This window comes from Ursus arctos, unplaced genomic scaffold, assembly GCF_023065955.2.
Source record: "Ursus arctos isolate Adak ecotype North America unplaced genomic scaffold, UrsArc2.0 scaffold_33, whole genome shotgun sequence".
Classification (NCBI taxonomy): domain Eukaryota; kingdom Metazoa; phylum Chordata; class Mammalia; order Carnivora; family Ursidae; genus Ursus; species Ursus arctos.
The window spans coordinates 12,443,012-12,468,367 of NW_026623019.1; the positions used below are offsets into that span (position 1 = coordinate 12,443,012).

Below are 25,356 nucleotides of genomic sequence, written 5' to 3' on the forward strand. Positions count from 1 at the left end.
ACAATCCCACGACCCTCAGATCATGACCTGAGCCAAAATCAAGAGTAAGACACTTAACTGACTGAGCAACCCAGGTGCCCCTATGCTTTCTTAATTTTAATGAACTTTTTAAAATACACTGGCTCTATTAATTGAAACAAGAACAGAATACTTTATTTAAGTGAAAAATACAATTATCTATTACAAATTCTTTGACGAACATAAAATAAACACACATTGTTTCAAGTTCACAAGTTAACCATCTTTGGACAAGAACTATTAAACAAACTTCTGCATATTACGCAAAGTTCTTTGTTCTGTTTAGTAAATAGACTTAGAGATAATTTCATGATAAGAAAATATAAAAGAAGCATAGATTAATTTCAAACTTGGTTACTGGAATGGAAATACTCTTTAACTTTCTGCATTATCTTTGTAATCTAAACAAATAGTGGCTAACCCAGCGTTTTGGGTTCACAAAAGCCCTCATGTCAAGGACTTCATGGAAATTTCTTATTTATCATTGAAACTATAAACTACATGTTTCAATGATAATTTTAGCTGAGGCTAGTTCCAAGTATCTGGGGTCAACAACGTTGTCTAGTAAAGAACATTAAAGAACCCACAGGTAGAATTTATCTCCACATAGTACCAATTCATTTAATTCTTTGCAGTATTCCCTTTTATGAAGATCTGACATTTTTATCCACTTGCTGGTGAAAGAGTTAGGTTATTTCCAGTTTTTCATTATCACAAGCAATGCCACAAGAGAATTCATGCCCACACCTCCGTGTGCAGAGATGCAAGAGTTCTGATAGGATCCTAGTAAGCAGAACTGCTGGGTCCCAGAGAATATGCATCTTTAGTTGGATATGATATGAGCACCATATCCTTACGAGGTAGTATCAGACTGTTCACAAAGGAATTGTACCAGTGCATCCTCTCACCACCTAGATGGGAGACTTCTGTCTTGTTTCTCCACATCCCTGCTCACATTTAGAATTATCAGGCTTTTAAGTTTTCATGATCTGTTGGGTAAGAACACATGTTTTAACTTGTGTCTCTGGTTGCTAATGAGACAAAACACCTTCCTGGGCTTGCTGATCATGCTGGTTTCCTTTTTTTGCCTAATCATATCATTTGCAAATTTTCTCAAGGTTTTGTCCTTTCTTTAAAGATTGACAAGGGTTCTTAATATATCCTAGATACAAATTCCTTTTCAGTTTGATGTGTTGCAGAAACTGTCTTCCAGTCTATAGATTCAGTTTCACTGTCTTCATTTGTGTTTACTATTCTCCTTTTCTTCTTCATTATGTTTTCTTCCTTCTTGCCTTCTGTTGTACTTACAACATTTTTATATATTTTTTTTTCTCCTTTGTGGTTTTAAAGCTGTTTCTACGCTTTTCATGGTTACTCAGTTTTTGGACCTACAGAGCTAGCTACAATATTTTTCTACTGCAGTCTGGAGGAGTGGCTCTCAAAGTGTGGATCCCAGACCGGTAGCATCAGTATCACCTGGTAATTGTTAGAAATGTAAATTCTCACGTCCTACCATAGACCTAACGAATCAGAACCTCCAGGTGGGGCCCACAACCCGTGTATACCAATTGATTCTTAATGTACGCCAAAGTTTGAGAATTACTGAACATCTCTACCCATCTCCTAAACAACCAAAGTCTTCTTTTCCTACCCAATCGAAAAATCTCAACTCCCATTTCTGCCTTTCCTGCTTCCTTGGTATTCTTATGTAGAATTTTGAGTGCGTGTGCATGTGTGTATGTGAATAGTTCCAATCGTTAAATAAAATAATATCATATTATTTTCTGGTTTTTTGAATCCCCAATTCTTAGATATCTGTTAATAGCTATTTCACTGAGAATGTTAAGCAGCAATTTTTCCTAATGCTTTTTGAAACTGTATGGTCCTTATTTTTGAGTCATACTTTATTTGGATTTCGAATTCAATTTTTGCACTTACTTGCTATCAGCACCTTGAAAGTGTTACTTTGTTATAACCTGGCATCAGCAGGTAATAAGCCTGTTGTTCATCTAACAGGTTTTTATTAGCAGGCATTCTGTCTCTCTTGTGGTTTTTAAGACTTTTCTCTCCGTGCTTCGAGTTCCACAATATTACCATTCTGTGTCCATGTGCATCTATTTCTATTTATCCTCTTCATTATCCTTTGTGTTCATTTACATGTGAGGGTTTGTGACTTTAAATGTGAAAAGTCCTTAGTCTCTCTCTGAATATTGTTTCTCACCCTCCTTCCTTTCTTCTGAACTTCCTGTTGGATGTAAGCTTCTTGATCTATCTTCTATGTCCTTCCCCTATTTCTCCATGTATTTTTTCCTCTTCTCTCTCTCTACTACATTCTTGGAGAATTTTTTTTTTTAACATTTTTTAAAAAGATTTTATATATTTATTTATTTATTTATTTGAGCAAGAGAGACAGAGCGCAAGAGCATGAGCAGGAGGAGTGGCAGAGGGAGAAGCAGACTGCCCGCTGAGCAGGGAGCCCAATCCTGGGATCATGACCTGAGCCGAAGGCAGAGAGCTTAACTGACTGAGCCACCCAGGCGCCCCATTTCTTGGCGAATTTCTTATGCAATTACTGAAAGCACAGTATTTTTCTTCATATGTGTCAGGAGAACGTTGAAGCAACCTACTGCGTGCTTATTTCAGCCTACATTTTTCATGCACAAGATACGTAAGTGGCTCTATTTCACATATACTTCTTCATTTCATTTCTGCTTATTTTTGTTTGGTTAATTCTTGCTCTTTTTATGGAAGCCCTTCTTTCTTTCTTTTTTTTTTTTAAGATTTTATTTATTTGACAGAGAGAGAGACAGCCAGCGAGAGAGGGAACACAAGCAGGGGGAGTGGGAGAGGAAGAAGCAGGCTCCCAGCAGAGGAGCCTGATGTGGGGCTTGATCCCAGGACTCCGGGATCACTCCCTGAGCCGAAAGCAGATGCTTAACAACTGAGTCGCCCAGGTGCCCCTGGAAGTCCTTATTTCATTTACCACTCTAAGGATCCTAAAAACACATATTTAAAGTCTTTTTCATATTTCTCTATTATTTTCATTGTACCTAAAGTGAATTTGTCTCCAATGGTGGGCAGTCATAGGCTAGATTTCTTCATATGTTCTGGAATTTGCACCCCAAGTTCTCTTGGGTGAAATCTCTCTTTCCTTGCCTTCCAGCCAGCCTCCCACTTCTGGTGGGGGACTTGTAATCTCCTCTGGCCCTGCATGCCCTTGATGGTACTGCAGATAATGAAGATCTGCCACTGTCTGAGGCCGGCCTCATTTGGGGTTGTGAACTTGTACAGTGTCTTTCTTTCCTGGACACAAAGTTTCATAATGTAGCAACGCTAAGGAGCTTTCCAGTCTCCTTTCTTAACTAGGGGAGCCTCACTCCAAGCCCTAGTTTCTAGAAGCTCCTATCTACTTTCAGACATACAGCCCAGCCAGGTCCAACCCCAAACGCAACCATAGCTCTTTTTGTTGTGTTTCTGGTATGGGAAAATATTATTCTTTCTTGTTAATGTATGTATTACTTTCATTTTCTCTTTTTATACTGTTACATGTTTGGAGCAAAGATGGAGCTTCCAAAAATAAATTTATAACATCTCCTTGATACCCAAGGTCTGACAAGGAATCTGCTTTATTATGTTTTTAGGACCCAGGAAGGCATACAGAATGCTGTAGACTTCCAGTTACCAATCGGCATGTAAAGAGCTTGGAAACTATCATTCCAGCCTAACAATGAGTTAAAAGCCAAATAACCTGAAGATCAATAACTGAACATACAGAGAATCACAGCTTAGGAAAACAGAAACCTCCAATGAAACCAATACCGGGGAGGAAACCTCAAATGTAACTGACAAATTGCTGGAGGCTCAGTGCTGACAAGTGGACAGTGACTATTGGAGAAAAATCCTTTCATGCTTCCAGCAGGGGAAAAGGATCCATTTTGAAATATGCTAGAGAATTTTCTTAACAAGACCTGCTCTCAAGAGAGCCTGACCTGCTGGGATTTTTATCAGAACCTAACCAATTTCTGGGAAGGGAGCTATCCAACTAGAGCTCACTCCCATCCACCCCACCTAACTGGGAGGGGTGGGGGAGGCAGAGGCACGTGTGAAATTGACAGTGCAGAGGCACTGGCTCTGGAACGCTGAGACCTAATTGTAGGGCTATCAAACACTTTCTCCTCCCCCACACCACACCACCACACTACTAAAGGTCTATTTACTAGAGGGTTTTTTTTTAACCAGTACACCATGTCTGGCTTTTAACAAAAAAGCACAAAACATGCTAAAGCAAAAAACAGTTTGAAGAGACAGAACAAACATCAGAACCAGACTCAGACATGCCAGGAATGAGAACTATTATTAGGTCTATTATTATGAGACCGGGAATTTAAAACCACTGTGATTAATATGCCCAGGGCTCTAATGGAAAAAAATTGACAACAGGCAAGAATAGATGGGTAATCAGAGAGATGGAAATTCTAAAAAAGAATCAAAAAGAAATGCTAGCAATCAAAACCAGCATAACAGAAATGAAAAATGCCTTCAATGCGCTTGTCTGTAGACCAGATACAGCTGAGGAAAGAACCTCTAGGTTTGTGCAAATGTCAACAGCAACTTCAAAATGTGAAATGCAAAAAGAATGAGGACTGAAAAAAACAGACAAACAAACGGAATACTGAAGAGCTGTGGAACAATTACAAAAAGTGTGACATCTAAGTGTAATGCGAATATCAGAAGCGGAATGATGTATAGTAATCAAGCTTGCATCTGTATGACCAATTAAGAGAAGTACTCTCCCTGTAACTCTTTGTGAAATTTCCACACCACCAGATCATAAGCCACCCAAGAAGAGCATCTTTGAAGGCACACCTCATGTGCAGCAGGGATAGATGTAGAAACCATAAAGACCATCACTGTAACATAGTTTGAATAAGGTCTAAACAGGTGCTGGCAGATGCTGGCACAGATACCATGGCTGAGCTAGGTAAGCAGCTGCTATGTTCCTCCCACAGTACCTTGGCAGCACCTCATGACCCTTCTCAATGCAATGCATTGAGCAGTTGCTTCCAATTTACTGGAGTTAGCATGCAAAAGGAATTCTGGTATTCATATTTCTAAGCTGTGTCTGAGGCAGCTTCCTTCTACAAAACAGTAATTGGTTAAAAATAATAATAATAACAATAAATAATAATGTCAAATGAACTTGAAAATACCAAATCAAAACTATACAGTTGTTTTTAACTGCCAAACTTCACCATGTACGTTATTCATTTCTATTTTCCGAACTTCCTACACCAGGAAGGAACAGCTCACAGAATGAGTGCTCCCTGGAACAGACTTCAACACAATTGGTTCTAGAAGCATTCATGGATCCACGGTTTATGGGAAAATAGAGAAGTCTGGAGAGAGAGCAGCAGTTAGCAAATTTTCTCCATAAAAGGCCAGTTAGTAAATATGGGGGTTTTACAGACCAGGAGGTCTCTGTCACAACTACTAACCTCTGCTATGGTAGCCAAAAAACAACCATAGTCAACACTGGGTGTAGCTGTGTTCCAATAAAACTTTATTTAGGAAAAGAGGCCTGTGAGCTATAGTTGGCCAGCTCCTGTTATAGAGCATAACGACGATACTTTGACCAAAAAAAAAAATCTTTTATTCAACAAATGCTAATTGAGTGCCTACTATGTGTGCTCTGCTCTGCACAGATGAATATATGTGTTGGGGGAGACCATAGGATTTCGGGCACAGACACACACAAAGTCACAAGAACATCATAGTTTACATTTACAGGCAGTTTTTCACTTGACTTGTTTTAAAACTAGTATTTTTAGGGATGCCTGGGTGGCTCAGTCGGTTACGCACCTGCCTTTGGCTCAGGTCATAATCCCAGGGCCCCACGTCGAGCCCCACGTCGGGCTCCCTACTCTGCAGGGAATCTGCTTCTCCCTCTCCCTCTGCCCACCCTACCCCCCTCCACCCCCGCTCGTGATCTAACAATAAAATCTTTAAAAAATAAAATAAAATTGGTATTTTTAGTACCACCATTGCACAGAAAAGGACATGAGACTCAAAGTTCCTTGGGTGGCCGGCCGTGCTGGAGAAGGCAGCTAGAAATGGAAGGTGGATGGCCACACCTCTAGTATGGCATTTTTAGGTCACCTATACTTTCTGTGTCAACTTAACATTGCCTTCAATTTATATTGAAAACATCAGGAAAACAATAGCTTATCAGCTTTTGCCTTAGGCGATGGAAATAAATCCAAGCCCAGGGGGTTCTACGTTCCAGGGTGGAAGAGATTCTTGGGTTGTTCAAAGAGACTGACCACATCTCTTCCAACTCACTAGTCGTCTCGCAGAACTCAAAACTTGGCCAGTGGGAAGGCAAGATAGAAGTACCCTCTGTTCTTTTTCAATGTTTTGTTTCAAAATCCTGAACGAAGAGCTTTATTGAAGTCTGACTAGCCTTTATCCTGCAAAACTTTCTGAACAAAGCCTCCACAGCTTGGTTCTTTTCCAGGTTCTGTTGATTCTGGGAAATCAAGCTAACCTCAGACATGCTTGGGCTTTGTTCAAATCACCACCAGCCTCTATTTACACGCCTGTTCCCCGTGTCAGCTGTTTAGACTATGGCCTTCAGATAACTGCTGCCCCCAGTTACACCACGTCCTTCCCTAGGAAAAGAGAACTCCAGGACGATTCAAGCATTTGGCATCTCCCAACTACAGAAGCAGGGAAGAGGAAGCAACTTACAATGAAAGGGGATATTGGTGCCCACGATTACTTTCTCAAGCTCTGTTCCTGTATCCTTTCTAATTGTAACCTTTTTGAATAAGCACTAGGAGTTAGCCTCTTTTAGACAAAAGAAACCATTGAAGTCCCCATAACACTATATACCAAGTGGCTGTTGTGAAACAATTAGCATTGTGGCCAGACATAGGGCTCGGATTTTAAAAAGTGCTGCGTTCCTTGAAATTCCGTAGGCTTGGCTGCCCCGCTGGCCACAGACAGAGCCACTGGAATGTTTCACACAGCAAATGTTGCTCTCGGCCTAAGCCGTTTGTTTCTCTTTTTAGAATTCCTATGGAAAATTTCCTACGAAACAGATTTGAGAGTCAGAATGAATAAAGAGCTTCCCTTTGAACAACTGTCTTCCACTCCCCCATCCCTGCCACACCAGATGAAAGAACAAAAAAAAAAAAAAAAATTGTTCTCAGACTACACAAGAGAATTTGGGCCTCCTAAGGGCTTATAAAAGCTAAAGAAAGTGGGGGCCATTCTTGTATGTGTTTAAATGAATGATCGACATGAAAGCAAATTCCTGAAATTCTCCTTGGACTGGCATCATTCAGTATAGGCCATTCCCAAACAAAAGTATTGTGCCTACATCCGCCAACGGGGATTGTCACCACTCGTAAACATCCGTAGATTTAACTCACCCCAGAGCTCTAAAGAAGGGGAATCGGGCCTTCATGATTTCTACAGAACAAACCCAGCTTGACCCCACAGGGGACAAAAACAAAGCAAAGCAAAATGAAATGACAAGAAATAGGTATGATTATGGGAAGGAGAATACAGAGACAGGGAATGGAGAAGAGGGTTGTGCTTGGGAATGTGTAACAGACAGTAAGGAACACCTGACCAGCACTTAGAGAGAACCCTGCCTTCCCTTAGGCAAATAAGGAAGCCATACATTGACGTGGCTTTAATGCCCTAGCAGCTTACCTAATAAACTCACCAAAATCTCAGCCTATACAGACCGTCCCTGACCTACCATGGTTTAAGATTTTTCTCCTTTAGGATGGTGCCAAAGCGACATATCTTCAGTAGAAACTGTGCCTCGAATTTCGAATTTGGATCTTTTCCCAGCTTAGCAAGATGCAGTGCCCACCCTCTGAGCCGGGCAGGGAGGGGCAGCGAGCTACGGCCCCCAGGCATCCCCACAATCACCAGGGTAAATAACGGAGAGGCTTACAACTGTTCTGTACCCACTCAGCCATTCCGGTTTTCATTTTCAGGGCAGTATTCAATAAATTATATAAGATCTTCAAAACTTGGTTATAAAATGGGCTTCGTGTTAGATGAATTCGCCCAGCTCTCCGTTCATGTGCTCTGCGCACGTTGAAGGAGGCCTAGGCGAAGCTCTGGTGTTCCTTAGGTTAGATGTACTCCAGGCATTTTCAACTTAAGATATTTCAACTTACAAAGGGTTTGTGGAGACGGAACCCCATCTGAAGTGAAGGACGATCTGTCCCCGCCTCAAAGTTGCAAAATCAAAACACCAACCAAGCCAACTAGGTTTTAAAGTCGTAGCCAATCAGGGGCGCCTGGGTGGCACAGCGGTTGAGCGTCTGCCTTCGGCTCAGGGCGTGATCCCGGCGTTATGGGATCGAGTCCCACATCAGGCTCCTCCGCTATGAGCCTGCTTCTTCCTCTCCCACTCCCCCTGCTTGTGTTCCCTCTCTCGCTGGCTGTCTCTGTCTCTGTCAAATAGATAAATAAAATGTTTTTTTAAAAAAAAGTCGTAGCCAATCAGTAATTTCCTTACTTTGCTTCCACCTTTTCTCCAGAAGAAACTCCCCGCAGCTGCTGTGGGTGGGGCGCTCCTGGCTAGGCAGCTCGGGGCTGCTGGATTTGACTCACTGTTTGCTCAAATACATTCTTAATATTGTACGTGTGCCTCAGTTTATGTTTTAACAGTCCTGATGTCAGGAGCGGGAACTGAAGAGACCCCCCCACCCGGCCCCTCACGACGCCCGTCCCCCACCGCCACCACGTGCCCGGGAAGCAACGAGCCAGCCGGCGCACCCACCTGTTGAGCCCTTCGGCTCACTGCGTTCTGGGGGGGGGGGGGGGGGGAGGCCTCTGGCCGTCGCCTTCCTATCCCAGCGTCACGGATTCTGTGAGGCGCTTTCAGACTCCCAGAGCATTTCTTCTTCCAGGACTGAGTGTGGAGACCGGCCCGAGTCAGACTGGGTCCGACTTCGAAAGCGGTCCGGACCTGGGTCCGACTTGGAAACCAGTCCGGGTCTGGATCCGACTAGGAAACTGGCCCGGGCATCTGTCGGACCGAGTCTGACCTGGAAAACAAACCTTACCTGGGTCAGACTGGGTGCGACTTGGAAAGTGTACCGAGTCAGGGGTCAGACTAGGTCCGACTTAGAAAAGGGACTCTGTCAGACTGAGACACCCTGACTTTCTGTTTGATTTCCATCTTAGTCGAAGATCCTCTCCCCGATGTAAAGAAGCAAATTAATAATGTGCCTGGGGCGGGGGAAACCTGGATATCATTCAAGTTGAAACACTGTGGTTCTTTAATGTTTCGTTTTTTCAGATTTAAGGAAAGCCTTCTCTCTTTTTCTCTAAGCTATCGGCAATTTTGTAACGTATACTTTTGCGAACAGAATTCAAACGTTTGCTATTTCTCCGTACCGGAGCCCTCCGGTTCTAGAGGCCAGGAGTCCAAAATCAAGGTGTCATTAGTGTTGGTACCTTCTGGAGGCTCAGGGAGAACGCATTTCTTAGCTCTTCTCTATTGTGTGATGGCTGCTGGCAATCCCTGGCATTCCTTGGCCTGTGATCGCATGACTCCAGTCTCTGTCCCCAGCTTCGCATGGCCTTTGTCCTGTATCTTTGCCAAGTCTTCCTCCCCTTCCTCTTAGAAGGATACCTGTCACCATATTTAGAGCCCATCCTAAATCTAGGGTAATCTCATCCCAAGATCCTTAATTTTATTACATCTGCAAAGACCCAACTTCCAAATAAGGTCATATTCACAAGTACCAGGGATTAAGACTTGAACAGATCCATTGGGGGAATACTACACGTCCTTTTGAAAGCATGAGAACAATGATCCCACACCCCCTTTTTCATTTCAGGAACGGAGCCAGGTACCAGAAACCCATAAATGAGTAAAATTAATGCAGTCCTTATCCTCAGGCTCAGACGAGTCTTCACCTTCTCTCCTGCCGATAGCCCATTGGAAATGGTTTCCGAATTTTTCTCCTGGCTTCAAGTCTAACAAGTGTTACATCTGAAACAAGACAAGACAAAACAAGACAAAACAAAACAAAAAACCTATAATAGCCCAAACAGGCACGGTTATGCTACAATAACAACCACTATGTCTCCGTGTCTCCAAACAACAACGGTTTAGGTCTTATTTGTGTCTGTGACAAATGAGCTGAGGATCTTCTCAGTGTCATTCTCACTCGGAGACAAAGGCTCATGCTTCCATAGCAGCTCAGGCAGGAAAATGCTCAATGACAAATCAGATAGCGTCTCTTAGGGTTTCTGCCCAAAAGTGGCACATGTCACATTCATTCATTAGCATTCGTCACTGTAAGGTCTGCGGCCATGCCTAACTTCAAGGCAGGGAGAGAAGTACAATCCTGATAGAGGCTTTGAAGTAGGAAACACTGGAAATAGTCAGCAAAGAGCTCTAACAGCTCCCATGATTGTCGTACTGTTTAAGCATCTTCCATGGATACATCCCACCTGCAGGGCAAAATGTACACTCCTTAGCATGGCCCCCGGGCTCTATGTAGTGACCCCACTCTTGTGTTCAGCTTCATTTCTCCCTCCTTCGTTCACACACACACACACACACATATGCTCCAGATACTCTAAATTTAACTACTCAAAATTCCCTGCCAAGTCAGCTTCTCTGTAGCCTCAGGGCATTTGTTCACCCCCTTCCCTTTACCAGGAGCAACCTTTTCCCTTATTCTTTCTCCAAGATTTTTCTTAAAGGTCACTTCCTCTCTGAAATCATCTCCTCAGCTCGAATTAAACCCCCCATCTGTGATCACATTTCCTTCTTGCATATCTCATTTTTGCGTTGATTTAAGCACTCGAGAAGCAAATCGTGTGCCGAGCACTGTGTTGCAATAGAGAAAAGGGCCCAGCCCCAGCGCTCAAACGCTTGTGTCGCTTGTGGCGTGGGGGAGAGATCTGGGTAGAGAGCAAAGGGTGTGTGAAGCTCAGAGATGAGAAAACATGTGGTGGTTTGGAGAACTGAAAATATGTACTTAGGAAATACAGGGGAAATATGTGGCCTCCATTATAAAGCAAACTGAACCACGGATCTTGAATTAGAGAACAAGAGAGTGCCTATTTCCTACTTTCATGATTCATCATGATTTGGCTCCTTTTCCATCAGTCTCTAAGAGAGATATTCCTCTTTGTCTCTCTCTTTTTTTTTAAGTAAATTCTGCCTCCAACGTGGGGTTTGAACTCATGACCCCAAGAGCAGGAGTCGTATGCTCTACCCACTGAGCCAGCCAGATACCCCCCTCCTCTTTGTCTCTCAATGGCACCTCCTATTATTATGTGTTATCTTTCTTTTTCTCTACACAATTTCTTGCTTAATACCCTATTAGAATTCTCTTAATGTTAACATTTTTCAATATTAATATTGTTACATCAAATTTCTTAGTATATCAGTTTCTCTCCTTTCATTTTGATCACTCCAAATCCTTTTAAGGCATATCTATAAATAGCATATAATTATTATGTTTTTTAAATTGAAGTATAATTGCCATATAACCTTATATTAGTTCCAGGTGTAAAACATAATGATTCGGTATTTGTATTTACTGCAAAATGATCGCTACAAGTCTAGTTAACAAGTACCATACATACTTACGCATTTTTTTCTTGGGAAGAGAACTTTTAAGATCTACCCTCTTACGAATTTCACTGTTTAATCCCAAACTGAGAGATTTTTGTATTCAATATTAAGAGAAGTGAGAATAACCTGCATCTATGTATTATAATTATTGATGTATTTGGGTTAATTTCTACCATCTTTATATTTTATTTATTTATTTATTTACTTTTGCTCTTCATTCTTATTGTCTTTCTTCTTTCTGCTTTCATTAAATAGATCAATTTTTTCGGCTTCTTTCTTTTCACTTTCCAGTTTGGAAGTTACGCATTTTGTTTACGCTTAGCATACATTCTTACACTTACAATATGCTGACAAAGTCAAAGTTAATCAGTATCTCTATTCTCTATTGGAAAAGACGGGACCTTGGCACACAGTAACTTCCTCTGCATCCTGATGAGGCCGGACACTTGGTTCCCGGACCTGTTTTGAAAGCATAAGCAGAACTGTAGTTGTTTAGTTGTGCTATTAACTTAGCTCCACGTTCTGTTTTGTTCCCTACTTATGCACCCCTTAACCTCACGCACAGTCATTGACTTGGCCTTTTTACCTCTACTCTCTGTTTATGCACCGATTGTACAAACTTAATGGGGACTGGAGGGTAACATTTGTCTTGAAATTATCTAATGTTCCTGATAGAACCAGTTCTGAAGGGTGCCTCATGGTCCAGAAGAACACAGAGCTCTAGGTTGTTTCAAGCCCCGCCCCCTTAAAGTTTTCAAGAAACCCCTCAGTCTCCTCTCAGGTATCCACCTCCTTCCCCAAACATATATAAGCTGCCCCTGGGCTCCACAGGGCAAGACAGCTTTGAGAATCATCCCTTGCCTTCCTTTTGGGCTGCCCTTCTGATAATAAAGCTCTCTTTGCTTCAAAACCAGCGTCTCGGACATTGGCTTACTGCTCATCAGATGCACGGACAAGTTGAATCTGGTAACAATGACTTCCAAGTTATTATGAAGTGTTTTATTTCCAGCTTGTTTCCAAACACAAATATTGTTATACTTGTTAGGTTATGAAAAGTACTTTTTAAAACCATGTTCCATGTTTTACTGCTCTCTTTATTCATCGTTGCTTCTCGGACCGCATAGCATCACTCTGCAATCAGAGGAGCCTGCCTCATTTTGGTCGAGGAGAGCATCTTCATCGGTGGTAGGTAGAATCTTGCTTTGTGGGTGCAGTTGTCTACTGCTAATTACCAAGGGGGAAGTTAGCTATTTAGATGTGCCCATCTGCTGTCTACAGCACCACCGTCAGAACTGAGCATCTGGGACCCTGGAGTGGGACCCAGCATTTGGAGGGTTTCTCTTGCCCCCCAACCACAGTGGCCATCTTCAAGAACCAAGGAATCCAGGAGCCCAAGAAGACACAAACCTCTGCGCATGCACCTCTTGTCCTCTTCTGGACCATGTTTCAAAGATTCAGGACTCGACTCTCCTGTGTGGATGGCAATATTTAGGGGCTGGCTTTCAGTATAAGTTTCTAGTCCCAGTGAAACTTCTGCTCCCGCTCTTTGGACTAGTTGCTTCCTAGTTTCCAACAAGTATACATTTTCCTTTATTCATTTTGAGTTCAGCTATGTGTGTGCAGGGGTGGGGTGAATTTGAAAAAAATGCATTACTAATAATTCTATATGTTTTGAGTAGAGGGGTTGTTGGGGGCTAGGGAAGCTAGATTTAGTATGTACTAAATCCACTGCCTTAACCTTAATTTTACATGTAAATTAAAGTAAAATAAAATTCATTGAATCACATTAATTAGCTTTAAAAAAAACTACTAGGGACGCCTGGGTGGCTCAGTCGGTTAAGTGTCTGCCTTCGGCTCAGGTTATGATCCCAGGGTCCTGGGATTGAGTCCCACATCAGGCTCCCTGCTCAGCAGGGAGTCTGCTTCTCCCACTGCCTGCTGCTCCCCCTGCTTGTGCGTGCTCCCTCTCTGGCAAATAAATAAATAAAATATTAAAAAAAAAAAAACTGCTATACATTAAGTAATCCTCTTACTGTGGCCCAAATCATACCTTGAACTAAGTATGATTAATGCTAAGGCCTAGGGCAAATGGCTTTATCATTCTGAGCTACAATTTCTCTCTTTTTTTAAAGATTTTATTTATTTATTTATTTATTTATTTATTTATTTAAGAAACAGAGAAAGCATGAGGGGAGAAGGGACTGAGGGAGAGGGAGAAGCAGGTTCCTCACTGAGCAGGGATCCCAACATGGGGCTCAACATGGGGCTCAATCCCGGGCCCTGGGATCATGACCTGACCCAAAGTCAGACACTTAAGCTACTGAGCCACCCAGGCACCCCAACAATTTCTCTTTTTAAAAAAGGAGAGTGGGTTGGGGCGCCTGGGTGGCACAGCGGTTAAGCGTCTGCCTTCGGCTCAGGGTGTGATCCCGGCGTTCTGGGATCGAGCCCCACATCAGGCTCCTCCGCTATGAGCCTGCTTCTTCCTCTCCCACTCCCTCTGCTTGTGTTCCCTCTCTCGCTGGCTGTCTCTGTCTCTGTCAAGTAAATAAATAAAATCTTTAAAAATAAATAAATAAAATTAAATAAAATAAAATAAAAAAGGAGAGTGGTATGGGCTGCACACAGCAACTTCCTTCCAAAGAGTACAGCCTAGAAAGAGGAGAAAACAGAGTAACTTTACAGATGAGAAACTGACAAACACTACCTCTGCCAGAGAATCAAGGTTAACATCAAAGATGATAAGTCATGTTAATAATATGTATACTTGATACAATCTGATGAGAACGGTACTTTACTTCTGTGGTGGACTTCTCCAATGTAATTATGAGAAAAATATCAGGCCAATTCCAATGAAGGACAGTCTACGAATTCCCTAACTACTACACTCAAAACTGGCAAAGTCATTAGAAACAACAAAAAAGGGAAAGTCTGAGAAACTGCTATAACTGAGAGGAGCCCAAGGAGACATGACAAATACATTCACATAGTATCTTAGATGGGATTCTAGAACAGATAAAGTACATTAGTTAAAAACCAATATAGATTGAATAAAACATAAACTCTATTTGGTTCATTAATTGTAGCAAACGTACCAACTACTGTAAGATGTTAATTATATGGAAAACTAGGTGTGGGGATATATGGGAACTCTTTGTGCTGTACAATCTTCACAATTTTTCTATCCATCTAAAACTATTCTAACATTAAAAGTTCATTTAAAAAGATCTTTTTTAAAAAGGAAAAAATTGGATGAGATGATTTTTTTTTTTAAAGCTCAATGTTCTTTTTTCTTTTTTCTTTTTTTAAGATTTTAGTTATTTACTTTCACAAAGACAGCCAGCGAGAGAGGGAACACAAGCAGGGGGAGTGGGAGAGGAAGAAGCAGGCTCACAGCAGAGGAGCCTGACGTGGGGCTCGATCCCAGAACGCCGGGATCACGCCCTGAGCCGAAGGCAGATGCTTAACGACTGTGCCACCCAGGCGCCCCTGGATGAGATGAGTTTTAAGAGTTTTTAACCTCAACATTCTGATATCTAAATCTAAAATAATGAATCTCTAAGGTCAGCAAGAGTAGAAGGAAACTGGATCATGCAGCTTCAACAATATGTTTGCAACCATAAATATCATGTCACCAATACTTCTGTATTTATTTGTACCTTCTCTATGTAAGGGCCAAGGGCAGGCCACCCACAAGTAGGGCCACTTTGGCAGGAACATTTTTTTCTGTTAAAAGCAATCAAAACCCAGCAGATGCTGGAAAAGCTGTTTATCTCCCCCCTCAATTGTCGCTTACATCAGGAAGAAAGCTGTATAACAGAGTCCCCTTTACCCAAGAAACTTACCGTGTCATAGGGAAACCTTTGACTCCAAACATCTTCTCTAACCTTCTTGTTAATGGTCTTTCTCCCTTTTGCATCCTCAGACCCCTACCCCTCTCCTTAGCTCACAGAAGCATCATGTTGCCTCACTGTCTGGAATTTCCATGTCTGTGGATTCCCTATACATACGTGATTAAATTTGATTTTCTCCTGTTAATCTGTCTCACATCAGTTTGATTCTTAGTCCAGCTAGAAGGACCTTGAAGAGAAGAGGAAATTCTTCCTCTCCAACAATTGACTTAGTTGGCAGGATACTTGAACTCAGAGGACATTGCTTGCCCCGGACACCGCTGCAGTGGAGAGGTCCTTGGGAAGTCTGACAAATAGGCAGCACAAGTTAACATTTCTTGCCCTGGCAGCTTCCTGACATCTCTATATTTGTGGAGTCAGACGAAGGGTAAGTAGTGAGAGTCCTGACACTATGTCACCTCTAACCTCAAGAAAACTTCCGTGTAATGAGGTACACTGTAAAACCACACACAGCCAACAACCCCATGGCATATACATGGCATATACCTCTTAGGTGTTAATATGGCTCCAATAGACCCAAAGCTCAGCTAATGCTGTTAATGTACATATTAGTTTCCTTTTGTCTTGTTCTATGTCCTAAGAGCTTGGCTTTGTGACCAATGAGAACCTTCTCTTTGGTCTCTACCATCCTGAGGGTGCACTTAACTGAGGTGCACTTTGGAGGCCAAACAGACCAGGAATCCAAGTCTCTCTCCCTCTCCCTCTCTTTCTGTCTGGCCATGCCAGCTCTCAGGGGTGTTTGTCATGAGATGTTCCAACCCACAGGAACCTTTGTCATGTCAATCTTTGTTGCCTGGTAGTGTGGAAAGTCCCATTCCAGTACTGCCAGCCCAGCGTCGCAGATTAGCAGGTCTGTGGCTAGAGAAATCTCATGCGCTGGGGGGAGGCTGGAGACACTGTTTTCATTACACCATGCTTACCACCTGTGCAACAAACATCTTTGTTTTCGTAGGCTAATTTTGACAGTGAACTTTTGGATCATGGGGCTGCATCAGCTATGCCCTCTTTGGACACCTCCTGCATCTTTGGTTAAGCCATTAAGCCATATTGGTTTGAGTCATTATTAATAGATCCTACTCATCAATGGCCAGATGATGGATCCTTTAAATTGCCTGTATTTACAAGAAAAATATTCTATCTTTGGAATTTCCATGCCTGTATGGATTTCCCATATATATGCTATTAACTTTGACTTTTCTCCTATCACTCTGTCTTATGTCAATTTGATTCTTAGTCCAGCTAGAAAGACTTTGAAAGGAAGAGGAAATTCTTCCTCCCCAACATCTACCAGTATTACCCTTTCTAAATGTATTTATATTGATACTTAAACATAATTCATTCATTTTAACTGGAATATATTAGTGCACTTTATGAGTACACTATAATGTATTTATGTGATCCCTCAATAATGAGCATCCAGGTTCTGTCCCAATTTTTTACTCATATAGACCCAGCCATAAATATCCCCACATATTTCCTTGCACATATGAACAGGAAACTCATAGGAATATATATATAATTAGGATAACTTATATACAAAGCTATTAGATACTACCAATTTGATCTCCAAAGTGTTTTTACTCACTTTCCAGCCAACAATATATCCAAAAGTTTCATTTCCTCTACATATTCATAAACCCTTTGAATAGTATCTTTTTTTTTTTTTTTTAAAGATTTCTTTATTTCAGAGAGAGCATATGGGCGGAGGGGCAGAGAGAGTCTTAAAAAGACTCCTGCACTGAGTTTGGAGCCCAATGTTGGGGCGAAATCTCATGACCCTGAGATCACAACCTGAGCTGAAACCAAGAGTCAGTTGCTTAACCGACTGCACCACCCAGGCACCCCAATATCTCACTTTTTAATTGCGTTATCCATAAACACTAATATCTTCTTCAAATATGTATTTGCTTCTCAGGTTTCCTGTTCTGAGTTGGATATGATTAACACTCACCCATTTTCCCTTGGTTTGCTTTTATTTTTAATGTTAATGATTTATAGAAGTTCTTTATATGTTTTTGAGTTATACTCGTTACAAATACCTTATCCAAGTTTATGCTGTGTCTCTTGGCTTTGCTTGAGATATCTGTCATACAAAATGATTACATTGTAATCTAGTAAACAATTTCTTTTTTTTTCTTATTTTTTTAAGATCTATTTATTTAGGAGCACCTGGGTGGCTCAGTCGGTTAAGTGTCTGCCTTAGACTCAGGTCATGATCTCGGGGTCCTGGGATAGAGTCCCTCATTGGGTTCTCTGCTCAGACGGAGAGGGAAAATTTAGCAGACTCTGCACTCAGCCCAGAGCCGCACATGGGGCTCAGTCTCAGGACCCTGAGATCACCTGAGCCAAAACCAAGAGTGGGATGCTTAACCAACTGCACCACCCAGATGCCCCTGTGTTTTTTATATATTTAACATCTATTTCTCTCTTCCAATGTCAAAATTATATTCTTCTGTATTTTCTCTAAAAGTTTTATAGTTCTACTTTTCACACTTAAATGTTTAATTCATATGGAGTTTGTTTTTCTTCACGGTGTTTGGTAGGAATCCAACTGTATCTTTTTCCATGGAGAACCATTTATTCTCACTCTATTTATTGAGTAGTTTATCTCTTACCCACTGATTGTAATGCCATCATTGTTAGAAGTCTATTTCTGGGTGCTGTGATTCATTCCACTGTTTAGGCTGCTTATTTAAATGCAGATTTGGGGGTTTCAACCAAAGATTCTAACTCAATCCACCTAAAATGGAACCCCTGAATCTGCAGTTTTAACAGTAAATTCCACGGTTCTGATGGAAACAGCCCATAAACCTCATTTTAAACGGATAATTCTGGGCTTTGGAAAACAATCAAGAACAAAACCCAGAAGATAACACTCCATAACAGTGATGTCTGTCCTTTATAACCATTCTTTTTCCATGTGGTACCTGAAACCTTAACATTCACCGTTACAGCCCATTTCAAGGCAACCTCACAGAAGTCTCATCAGAAAGGCTAAACTGTTCTTTCTCTCTAAGCGTAGAAACTCATACCAAGCAGATAGGCACATCTAAATAGCTAACTTCCCCCATGGTAATTAGCAGTAGACTTAACTTCAACCACAAAGGAAGATTCTACTTACCTCTGATGAAGATGCTCTCCTTGACCAGAACGAGTCAGGCTCCTCTGGATTCTTCTTCTGACTAGGCCCCTGACCTTGGGTTCTTGGGACCTTTTGGCCCATTTAATCCAGTTTTAGCAGGATTCCTGCTGTGTCAGTTTAGGGAAAATCCCCCACCCTTGGTATCTTATCACCCTGTCAAAAATCCTGTAAGGCCGGAATCCCCCTACTCGTGTTTCCTCTTACTAATTTCCCATCACCCAATCTCCACCCTGCTCCTTGGCTATGAATGTCCATTTGTCCTTGTTGTATTCCGAATTGAGCTCCATCCACTCTCCTGGTACAAAACTCCATTGTAATACCCCTTGAATAAAGTCTACCTTACCGTCTTTCACAGGAGTCCTGAGCATTTTTTTTTGTTTAACACTGTACATACCAGTAAAATATTCTCTGTATAGCCCTCACCAAGACAAAGTCCTTTAACAGGGTAGGAACCAAATTTCGTTTTTAAAATGTAAGTATTTGACATGTGGTGGATCTCATCCCAAATCCTCAATTATATAATTACAAAAAAAGAAAAGAAAATCTATGTTTCAAAGAAACATCCTTAATATAAAATTCATGTCACTTATCTCAAAGTTAGACACCCAAGCGTATTAAGGCTAAACAAAACAGAAGCAGTATTCACAAATTCAAATTGCATGAAACATTGTGAAGAATCTGTGTTAATAAACAACACAATACATACTTTTTTACACACTAAAATGATACATCGGTGCACAATACGATAAAAGTCATAATGTTGAAGACTCAATTAAATTCAAGGTTGTCATGTTGAGAACTTTTAACTAAATTAAAGTGAGATAGCATTGAAAACTCAATTCAAGGTGAAGGTTGAAGTGATAAAGACTTTAAATTCATGGTTTTAGTGATGACATCACGCATAACCTCTCAGGCATATTAGACAGACAGACAGACACACACACACACAGTAACAAGGAGGGCAGGATTTCTTTAAAATGAGCACTGGGTATTATATAAGACTGATGAATCACAGGCCTGTATCCCTGAAACAAATAATACATTATATGTTAACTAATTGAATTTAAATTTATTTTAAAAGTTCATTGCTTTTTTGTAAAAAATGAAATAAAATAGCAAACTCAGAAATTTAGTGACAAGACTCCACTGGCTCTGACCTGCTAACTGAAGTGTAGAAATATTTAATGGAAAAAGTTAAAAAAAAAAGTTAAAAAAAACCACACAAAGTTATTTTTCTTCATCTCATTCTGTATTTCCAACTACTACTCTTTAAGTCTTTCATTGGGTACCTTTATGCTTCATATTAATCATTTGTCTTTTGTAAACAGATAAAGGACCGAATAAAATGAAAAGAACTTCTCCTGTTAATTCAAATATATAGCAAGGATATAGGTATTAAGTTGATAATTTCAAAGTTGACTATCCAAAATATCCAGTAATTATACTTGTCAATAGATTCTGAATCCCATTATTTTAGGTAATAGCGCATTAAAATTCACAACTGAAATTTAAAAATTATCCCATTTCAAGGAATTGGAAACAAGAGCCAGAAAATATAATCAATATAATAAAATCACCCTGCCTTCACCCCCAAAATAATAATTTTGTATTTGTAATTGACCTTCTTCCTCTGGATCAAAGTGCACAGGAAACTCCTAATCCTTATGATCTCTAATCTTGTTTATGTATCATCTATCCACTTGGATCCTCATTTAACCTTGCGGGCGTATGTTTTCAATATGAGGCTGTAAGAAAGGAAAGCTATAATTACCCAATCTCTTCCTTTCAGCTATTGAAATAAAGCCATTTACAAAAATGCAAGACACTATAAACAAAGGGGATTTTTCCAGTGCTCACAGAGCACAGCTTCCAGGAAGATGCTGGCATAAATACGCTTTCTTGTGGCCAAGCCCCTGGGCCTGGAATCCAAACAGATTATATGTTTCAGAGTCAGGTAGGGTTACTCATCCAGCCTGTGTTCTGAGAACATTGCTAAGGGGTAGGAATATCAGAGTATTATCCATCACCTTCTTGAAGATGATCAGAAGGGATTCCATTCAAATACAAATGCTGGTATCTTGTCCATGGTATTGACCCCATTACCCAGGGACTGATGATCTGGTTTTTGGATTTTCCAGATTGGTAACTTCCCCTAGGCTTTGATAGCTTCAGCTTCATCTGTAGGCGAAGTAAGCAGGAGAGCAAAATTGCTTCAGATCAGGTACATGAAACTTCCAGCAACACATTACTTGTAGCATTATAAGCACTATGGGCTGATACTAAAATGGCATCGTTGCCTAAGAGGAAACTAGTTTTAGACGTGAGGACTCATCTGACTTCGAACTCGTTTAGCAAGGGCTCAGGATCCTGAGGGCTGGGCATGGAATATGTAAGCAGTGGTGTGAAAGGTACAAAGAGGTCTGGGAATGTGGTCTTGCCCAGTCTGAGCAGACCACAGCAGTGGACCCCGGGCAGTCAGGAGGAAGCATGACAAGGAAGAAATGGGGGTGCAGAGAGACATGGGAAAGTTGGCTGCCAAAGGTGCTCATTTTCCCATCCCTCCGCTCAACTTCAGCTTGTCGTATCAACCTCAGCTTTGAACCATTTCACCGTATGTTAGCATTTTTCCTGCTTGATAAGAACAAAAGTGAAAATGTGGGTGGCTGAAGGATAGAGCAAGAATTAGAAATGAGTTGTTTCTAGCCCATGTGAGTTTAGGGCAAGAGGGATTGGAAGAGACAAACTATTAGCTGAGCTGCAGTTTTCCCTTCCAGGAACGGAGAGCAAAAGCCGCACACACCAGCTGTGAAACAGGGTGCAGACACATGGTCTCACTTCAGAGCTGCCTTTCCACGTCGCGTAGCGCTGGCCTGTACACAGCTGGCTTGCTGAGTCAGAGGGCTGGCACAACCAAGGGCACAAATGCAGGTATCATGAGGACGCTCAAACCAAGTCACTGAACACATACTGCCGGGCCCAAAGTCCTGTTTTCTAGATACAAACAACTCAGTACAGAAAGCGTGTTAGAAGTAGGCCGCGGGCTTTCGCAGGGACTTTCCAGGGGTTCCCAAATCTGGCATTATCTCCAAAGTTTGCTTTAAACAATAGAGATTCCCTAATCCGTAGCCCTGGAAAAACTCCTAAATTAGAATTCACAGGTGTCTGGAAGTCTACGTTTTTTTCTGTTTGTTTTTGTTTTTGTTTTTTTTGTAAACAAACCACCCAGGCATTGTTACTGTTGATGATGGACCATGTTTGGGAACCATGGCTGTCTCATTTAATCTCCTTTGTAATTTTACCCCAATATCGTTAGTCCCATTTTACAGACAAGAAAGCTGAAGATCAGGAGTAGGAATCCACTCGAAGTAACACTGCTAGTAAAGACCCCTGAGGGGCATCAAACCTAGCTTGGTCACCAGAATATCCATGGTATCTAAGGCAATGAACTGTCTCAAATCCACTAACAACTCCCCAAGAGCCATTTTCCTTAGAAGACTGCTCACGTGCACATTTTGGGAGGCAACAGGTTTTGGGTGGGTTCTCTCTCCCCGACCAGAACCTCTTCTTCCCTGCCACATTGGGAACTAACAGTGTTCCTTGCCCCCTGAGATCTAGCTGATCTAAGCCTTCCACTCTCAGGAACTGGGTGTTTAAGACCAACATGGGCTGGTGGGAGGAGGTGGAAGAAGGGAGCCCTGCCACAGTCTCCCACAGAGTGTCCCAGCCTCTCTCGGCAAAGAACAATTTCATAATCCCCCAAGCCCATCCAATGGCCTCCCACCCCTCCATAAAGTTTACATGTTAAAAGGCTTTCACTTACAAATCAAACTGCTTGTATGAAGTCATTCACTCTATCTTTAAAAAAAAAAAAATCTGCAATTGGTCATGAGCTCTTCCAAGAATGTGAAATAACCAGGGTGGATACAGTTCCATCCCAAAGCAAAGAAACTATGCTTTTGTTAATCTGTGCAGCTTGATTGTGGCTGAACAAACATTTTCTTTTAAACCTAAAACTAACAAGAAGAACGTGCGGAGAACAAAGGATGGCTGGCACTCCATCATGGGAATACTAAGCCAAACGAATAATTCTAACAATGAGAATTTCAGATGACGGAGAGAGGCTTTTATCACAGGCTCCAAACCTCTGCCCCAGGAACAGTTATAGACTGTGCTGTGCACATGGGATCTGCCTTGCATCTGACACAAAAAGTTCTAGGAAAGACTGCAGAGATCAGGGTTAAAAAACACAACATTCAGATTTGTCCACATGTGCTCTGTGCTGAAGGAAAGGAGAGGGAGAAGTAACAGGAGCTCACTACACCTTATGGGCTTCTCAAAAAAGTTCTCAGGTTTTCCTTTAGAAGAAACACCTGGGGAGCTTGTTATAAAATTACATTCCCAGCTCCAACCCCCGGAGATGCCCATTCTCCAGTCTGAGTTGGGGCTAGAGATTCTCCACCTTCATCAAGCACCTCAGGTGATTCTGATGCTGGTTTTTTCCGTAACTTTCTACTTAAAAAATTCTCAAACCTTATGAAAGCCCCGAGAAGAGGATAATGAACACCAGTAGACCCTTCACCAAGAGCAAGGGTCAGCAAACATCCTTCGTAAAGGAACACAGTAAACATTTTCAGCTTTGGAAGCCATGTAGACTACCCAGCAAGCCACTCAGGTCTGCCATTGGGACCCGTGAACTAGTCCACATATAAGCCAATAGGTGTGGCTGTTTTCCAATAAGACTTCACTTATGAACACTGAACTTTAATTTTCACATCACAAAATCATGCTCTTCTTTGACTTTTTCCAACGTGTTACCTTTAAAGATGTAAAAGCCATTCTTAACTCAGAATTGGTACTACACCAGTCAGGGGGCAAATCTGTCCTCCATGTCACTTTGCTGACCTCTAAGGAATCCAACTGTGGTCGTACAGTCTGAGCTCTTCTGAGGATGAACTTGAACTTGATGACTTTTCATATCCAGACTAATCACACTGTCCATCTTAGGAAAATTGAAAAACTGAATCTATGAGGTTGTTTTCTGACTCTCTGATGTATTTTCAGATGGAACATTTCACAGCTTCCTAATGGCTTATATTTTTGGATGCCCTGTGGGGCGCAGTTCTTCATTTAGAAATCTTCATAGTTCAGTCAGTCACTCTCTAATTTTATCACACAAAACAAAGTGTGTGTATGTCCTTCCCCACAACACTAGGGCCTGATTAGCATCTTCTTCAGTTTCTCTCTTTTTAAAATTTTATTTATGAGAGAGAGAGAGAGAGAGAATGAGCAGAGGCAGAGGGAGCAGCAGAGTCCCCACTGAGCAGGGAGCCTGACACGGAGATCGATTCCAGGACCCTGAGATCATGACCTGAGCTGAAGGCAGATGCTTAACGGACTGAGCCACCCAGGCACCCCCAGCTTCTCTCTTATTTTGAGGACAAATGGGTAAAAAATAAAACAAAACCCTCTGCCTCCCAAATGGTCCAGCAAGATATGAATAGAATTTTATTATTTGTGAACAAGGGACTGAGGATGCCTTTCCTTGATTTTTCCCTCTCTGACCTTTGGTTGCAAATCAGCTCCTGCCCAGAGTATCTGCTAGCATTTCTAGCAGACTGGGTTATTACCAAGTTAAGACAACAGTAATGATACAAATCTGTTACCCAATTACTCCCATTCACAGTCTTCACCTTTAGGGGAATTTCTCAAGTTATTAAATATGGTTTCCTAAGTATCTGAAAGCCAAACAAGAATTCTGGAAGGTAAGGTCCAACTCTGCATCACAGAATCAACAAACACGGTCATGATGGGATCTGGGTACTTACCTACAAGGACCAACTGGGGTGGAGGGGAAGCCCACCTGAATTCACTAAGTGCATTCCTGTTTATTAAAATGCTTTCCACTGGACTTACCCAAACATGACCTCATCTCTCAGGGAATGAACACCTAGTTATCTGAAGCCTTCAAGCGTCTATCACCTCATGGCCTGCCCCTCCTCACAACAAAGTTATCCACTTAATGGCAAGAGATGTGTTCTCTCCTGATGAAGCTGGAGAACAGAGGTCATAAAAGCCCCCTCGCCAGCCCTGCATCTGAATGTCAGCTTAGCTGCTGCTAAGAGACCAGGCACCTGCCTTTCAATCTTCCTGCAAGCTCTCCTCCAGCTTCCAAAGAGCCTATGTGGCACACGGGCTCAATTGCGGAGGCAGGAACCTCACAGCAGAGACTTATACCCCGCGTCCGAGACATCTGAAGGCCCTGTGTTTCTCATCAGCTGGCTGATATGTGGACGGCCACATTTCTGGAGCCCCGCCAACTGCCTCACCTGATGGAAACTGCTTACGAACTTATAAATCACCATTGAATCTATTTTCCCCACAGAAATAAAACAGATCGCTGGCTCCCCATTGCCAGAAATGTATTTAAAAGCTTAGTTGACCGACTTAACAATGTGAGACGATTAAGGACTAAAAACTGTATTTAAAGTTCTATTAAAAGAAGACAATAGTGAAGTGCTGTTTAGGGCTGAGGGTTCTGGAACATAGGAACAGCAAATAAGAATAATAGATAAATGTGATTTTGTTTGAGTCACAAAAAATTACGGACTCGAGTTAAACAGTGGACCCATTATATTAGTGCAGTGGTTTTTAAACCTGGC

General features: G+C 41.7%; 1 protein-coding gene across 5 annotated transcripts in view; it reads right to left on the reverse strand.

Moving 5' to 3' along the window:
• The window catches only part of CEMIP2 (cell migration inducing hyaluronidase 2), a 191,401-nt gene that overhangs the window by 88,530 nt on the left and 77,515 nt on the right, over positions 1-25,356 (reverse strand). For 2 of the 5 annotated variants that reach the window (XM_057305544.1, XM_026519367.4), the window contains one exon: positions 132-10,045. The exons of the other annotated variants lie outside the window; for them this stretch is intronic. In XM_057305544.1, coding sequence (XP_057161527.1) covers positions 10,030-10,045 — 16 coding nt within the window. In that variant the 3' untranslated portion in view covers positions 132-10,029. Of the gene's footprint in view, positions 1-131; positions 10,046-25,356 lie in introns of those variants that run through there. 5 annotated transcript variants of the gene reach the window in all.